Source organism: Neoarius graeffei, chromosome 3 (assembly GCF_027579695.1).
Source record: "Neoarius graeffei isolate fNeoGra1 chromosome 3, fNeoGra1.pri, whole genome shotgun sequence".
Lineage (NCBI taxonomy): Eukaryota > Metazoa > Chordata > Actinopteri > Siluriformes > Ariidae > Neoarius > Neoarius graeffei.
The window spans coordinates 73350944-73355713 of NC_083571.1; the positions used below are offsets into that span (position 1 = coordinate 73350944).

General features: G+C 34.9%; 1 protein-coding gene across 1 annotated transcript; it reads left to right on the top strand.

The window, feature by feature from the left end:
• The first annotated feature begins 439 nt into the window (after positions 1-439).
• Positions 440-4083, top strand: LOC132882895 (uncharacterized). Its single transcript, XM_060915998.1, has 6 exons — positions 440-492; positions 1100-1154; positions 2836-3119; positions 3489-3550; positions 3641-3789; positions 3939-4083. Exons 2-6 carry the CDS (start codon positions 1115-1117, stop codon positions 4028-4030), a joined length of 627 nt encoding a protein of 208 aa, XP_060771981.1. The 5' UTR covers positions 440-492; positions 1100-1114; the 3' UTR covers positions 4031-4083.
• Positions 4084-4770: the final 687 nt, after the last annotated feature.

The following is a 4770-nucleotide window of genomic DNA, read 5'->3' on the forward strand; positions in this document are numbered from 1 at the left end:
GCATTTTGCAGACGCTCTGATCCAGAGTGACGTACAACAGACCCAAAGCAGACTGGGGAGCAGTTAGGGGGGGTCAGGTGTTTTACTCAAGGGCACTTCAGTGATTCCTGCTGGTCCAGGGACTCAGACCTGTGACCTTTTGGTCCCCAAGCTGCTTCTCTAATCATTAGGCCATGGCTTCCAACAGAAAATCCTCAGAGAGCATTAAAATTATCTAATTTAAAATCACATTCTAAATTTTATTTTTACCCTTTCTTTATCCTGCTATAAATAAACGAAAATGGCAGGAAGCGTCATTTGGTAATAATGTTGTTTTTCAGGTTGTCAGCCAAGCTGTGATTGGCTGCCACGCCCTTTTGACATAATGGGTTTCACATCATGAGAGTAAATACGTTGTTACTCCTGTTGAATAAATATCCCATTTACCTGCTCGATATTTTACACTTTGCCACTAGACTGAGAACACTCCATCTCTGCTACCTGTGGACTCAGGTGAGTTATTACTTTACTTTCTCCTGAGAATCACCAGACTGTAAGATATAAAATGTATTAGGCTCTTATAGACAATTTAATTATTAAGATATTTAATATTCACTGAAACAATGCTTAAAAATATTATATTCACTTACAGTGTTCATGATGGAATATTTTGTCTGATGTCAAGAAAATTGCTTTAAATATACAAATTAATTAATTAATTAAATACAACTATTTATAATATCTTATTCTAATTATACAGCTGTCATTTAAAATTATTATTATTATTATTGTTGTTGTTTTTGTTATTATTGTTGTTGTTCCTGTACCTTTATTTATTCTGAACTTTTCAAAAAGTTACAAAGTGCTTTACAAGCATTAAAACATTTCAAAACTGAGACGAGTGAAATTAGGCAATTAAAATAATGAAAAATAAAATGGAAAAGCAAGAGCATTAATAAAAAAACATGTATTAATACATATTGAAAATAAATAAAATAGAAATAAAATAGGGGGAAAATGACAACAGTAATAATAAAACAGGGAAGCTAAGATTTATACAGCCACAGAGACACTTTGCTTGCATAGCTGATATATAATCTGATATATAATTTACTTTTAGGTTGTAAACAACACCATGGACAGGAAGATTATACTGGCCGTTTTGTGTCTGATTGGTAAGTGTTCACTGAACTTCATCTCACTTTCTGTCGTCACTTCTATTATCCTGCTGAAATATATTTGCTAGAAATAGCACTGTAGATTAATTTTTAGGTTATTTTTTAAAATTTAAGTATTGTCACTTTACACATTATACTAAAGTTCCTCGAGAACTGTGACATTTGCGACACAATAACATTGGCAGTAAACCACAAAATTGTCAAACTTGCTCTTGGTTCTAACGTTTATCTTCATTCGTCTATGAATTCTGCGATGAATAGTGAGCGATCTATTGATTTATCCTGATATCTCGTGTTGAGTGCTTGGCCTTTTATCACAAAGAACTTATCAGTGTCTTGTTTTCACTTAGATGCATATCTGTACTGAAGTATGTAAACAGACTAAGTGTGCCTTTCAGAATGATCGTGAGACAGATTATTTCAGAAGGTTTCATTGTGTAAACAGCATGATGGTGGTAGCTCAGCAATGCCTAACTGGATATATCTGCTGATGGTCATATTTGTGACACATCCTGCTTTATTGAGTCGATTAATTTAATTTGAATATCATTACGTCCCAAGGGTTGGGTTGAAACGCTGTTTTGATGTCATGCATCAAGTCCTTATTTGAGATGGTTCTTGTCATTTGCAGATCACATCTGATGATCTATACTCAGGAAATGTTGCAGTTGGTCAAACAGAGAAGAGTAGTATAGGGGAGAAATATTCCAAATGTTCCATGGAAAATACACACTGCTTTCTTTTTATTAACATTGTTTACTTCCAGCATTTAAAAAGGTGGAAGGGCAGGGAATAATATCTATAATTTATATATAATTTAAAAGTTTATATTTAACTTTTGGCATTTTAATCTGAACTGTGTTTCATCTGAATAACAAAAAGATTACACAGAAAAATTCTAACCCTTTTATTCAAGCAAAAAAAAAAAAAACCCACAAAACTTAGTTTTTTCATTTCTCCTTTTGTGTAATTTGTACTTTGATATAGATGTGCTCAGTCCGTTAACTTTCAGTTTCTCCTCCAAAATTATTTTCGTGGAAGAATGATGATAGAGTAAATAATCCACTTCATTCACATTCATTCCACCTGTGAGTGAGTCTGTACTGCGCCTCCTGGCGACGTGTTACGGAAACGTCACCACCATGGACTAGAATATATTAACCCAATGGGGCTCAAAACTCAGTGGGTGTGTCACACTGTGTAGTCATGTTATACACTGGCACTGATTGGGTGTATGAACTTCCAGTAGAGCGTATCCCTGCCTCCAGCACTGGGCAAGTTCCAGTTCACCCACAGCCTCGCTTCACATCATTCTGGCAGTGGTGCTGTAACACTCGGTCTAAAAAATAATCACAAAGAATCCTCTTTAAAATGTTTATTAATCACAGATGAGGTCATGTGAATGCTTAAAATATGGAACCTTATATTTATTTTTCTTTTATCTTTTTTTTTTTTGGGGGGGGGGTTAATCCTGCTAGTCCATTGCTATGAGCCGCCCCTGACTCTGCAGTTTACCTCAAAGATTAAAATCATAGATTAAACAGATCTGTGATTCAGCTGAGCTTTATGAAGCACATTGCCTTGTTTCTGTTTTAACAGCATCAGTTTCTAATTTTGATTTTAACTTTGTTATGGTCCACTATTCTATTCTAATCATCTTCAATGGTCATGACTTCAGCCCTAAGTGCAGCTCAGGTGGGCTCTGCTGTGGACCCGACATCACCTGCAAGCACAGCTGAGATCGACCCCACAATGGACGTGACTTCACCCGCAATCACAGATGATATCAACCTTACAGTGGGCAAGACTTCGCCCCCGAACACAGCTGGCACAACTACAACAATTGCACCAGTAACTGAAGTTTTCACATTGATCTTCCGCATCAAGGAAACCTTTGTGCCAGCACTGGCTAACCCAAATTCTAAACAATTTAAAGACAAAGCTGAAAAAGTCACTCGTGAGGTATGTTTTCCAGATAATGCCACCATTTACAATTTATTTAATTCTGCTAAACATGAGAGATTTTGCCACACGAACACTTCTATTGCCATATAAGACAACCCGAAGAACGCATCTGGTTCTAATCATGCGTTTCTGTTCACAGTGTGTGTGCAGGACATGTGTGACTTTTGCCCTTTTGTTCAAATTTTCACGTTCAATTTAAGTGAAATCCAATTCAATTGACATAACACAATTTGAATATGATTTAGAGCATTTGTAAGTCTCTTCGCATATTAGTTATTATTGCTTACTTTATCTATGGCTAAATAACAAACCATTTTATCTGTTGGTTTTTGATCACCGAATTCTACTTCTTCTTCTTCTTCTTAGATTGAACCATTGTACAAGAAAGCCTTTAAAAACTTCCATCTCATGCAAATCTTCCAGTTCAGGTAAGAAGGCGGATATGGCTATGAATGTTTGTTTCTTTGTTGATTAATGGTTGAATTTTAACCTGTATCTCTTTGTTTGTGCAATTTCAGGAATGGTTCTATTGTGACACACAGCCTCATGTCTTTCCTTTCTGGTGCTAACGTGACTGACACCAAAGTGAAAGACGTCCTTGCCAAAGGAGTTAGCAGCTTGACCTTTCCTGTTGAGCCAAACTCCATCAATGTCACCCATGTTATTAGTCAGTATCAACATGCGAAGAAATTACTGTGTTATTTATTAATTAGTGCTTATTAATTGTAAATAATCCAAACTCAAATTTCTTGTATATTTTTAGGTTTAAGTATGTATTTGTGTACATTTAATTTCATGTATGTTTATATTTTGCAGGTAATTCCATGCCACCAGTGATTGCCAGCTCACTTTCCATGATATGGATGTCTCTTCTACCACTTCTACTTTCAGCGGCATTGCACTGTTAGCTCTAAGCCTGATCAGAAAACAAAAACAATAACTTAACAACGCTATTTAACATTTCAACCTATTCTACTGTTGTAAGTAGGTCCTTTTGTCACCACAAACAGTAACATTTGTTTGCTTTTTACTGATTAATATTTAATTCATAAGCTAAATGGAATCGGGTGTTTTTATAAACAATATCTGCTTTCATGAGAAAACCACATTTTAAATTATGAAACTGAGGATTTAATGATGGTGATGACATACCTGAACATTTCTCCACTTCTAAACAGTCCTATTGATTGCTGTCTTTCATTTATTCAATTTAAATCAGTAGGAATATTCTTGAAACAGATGTATAGTTAAAAGGATAAACTAATATGTCAAAGTCTAGTCATTTATATGTACACTAATTTATATATTGTTTATGGAACTGTGAAATAACTATAAATGTTTTATGAAATAAACTTTGCACATTTTATTTGTGTAATTCAATTTTATTATTTCTTAAAATATAATATACACAATACACTGTATGGTGTATATATTATAAGCTGGCTGTAAGATTGAGTGCCATAATGGTTGTGAGGAGGTTGGAGCTCAGGTGGCATCTTGGTTCCGTGGTGTGCTGATTAGCACTCTGAATTTAGTAATCAAAGTTCAAATCTCAGGTAGAACCTCCCCAAACTTTGTTCAAGGTTCTATACTATTGTAGCAAATATAACATTGTCTCAAATGTAGCTCATGTAGGGTTCATTATAGC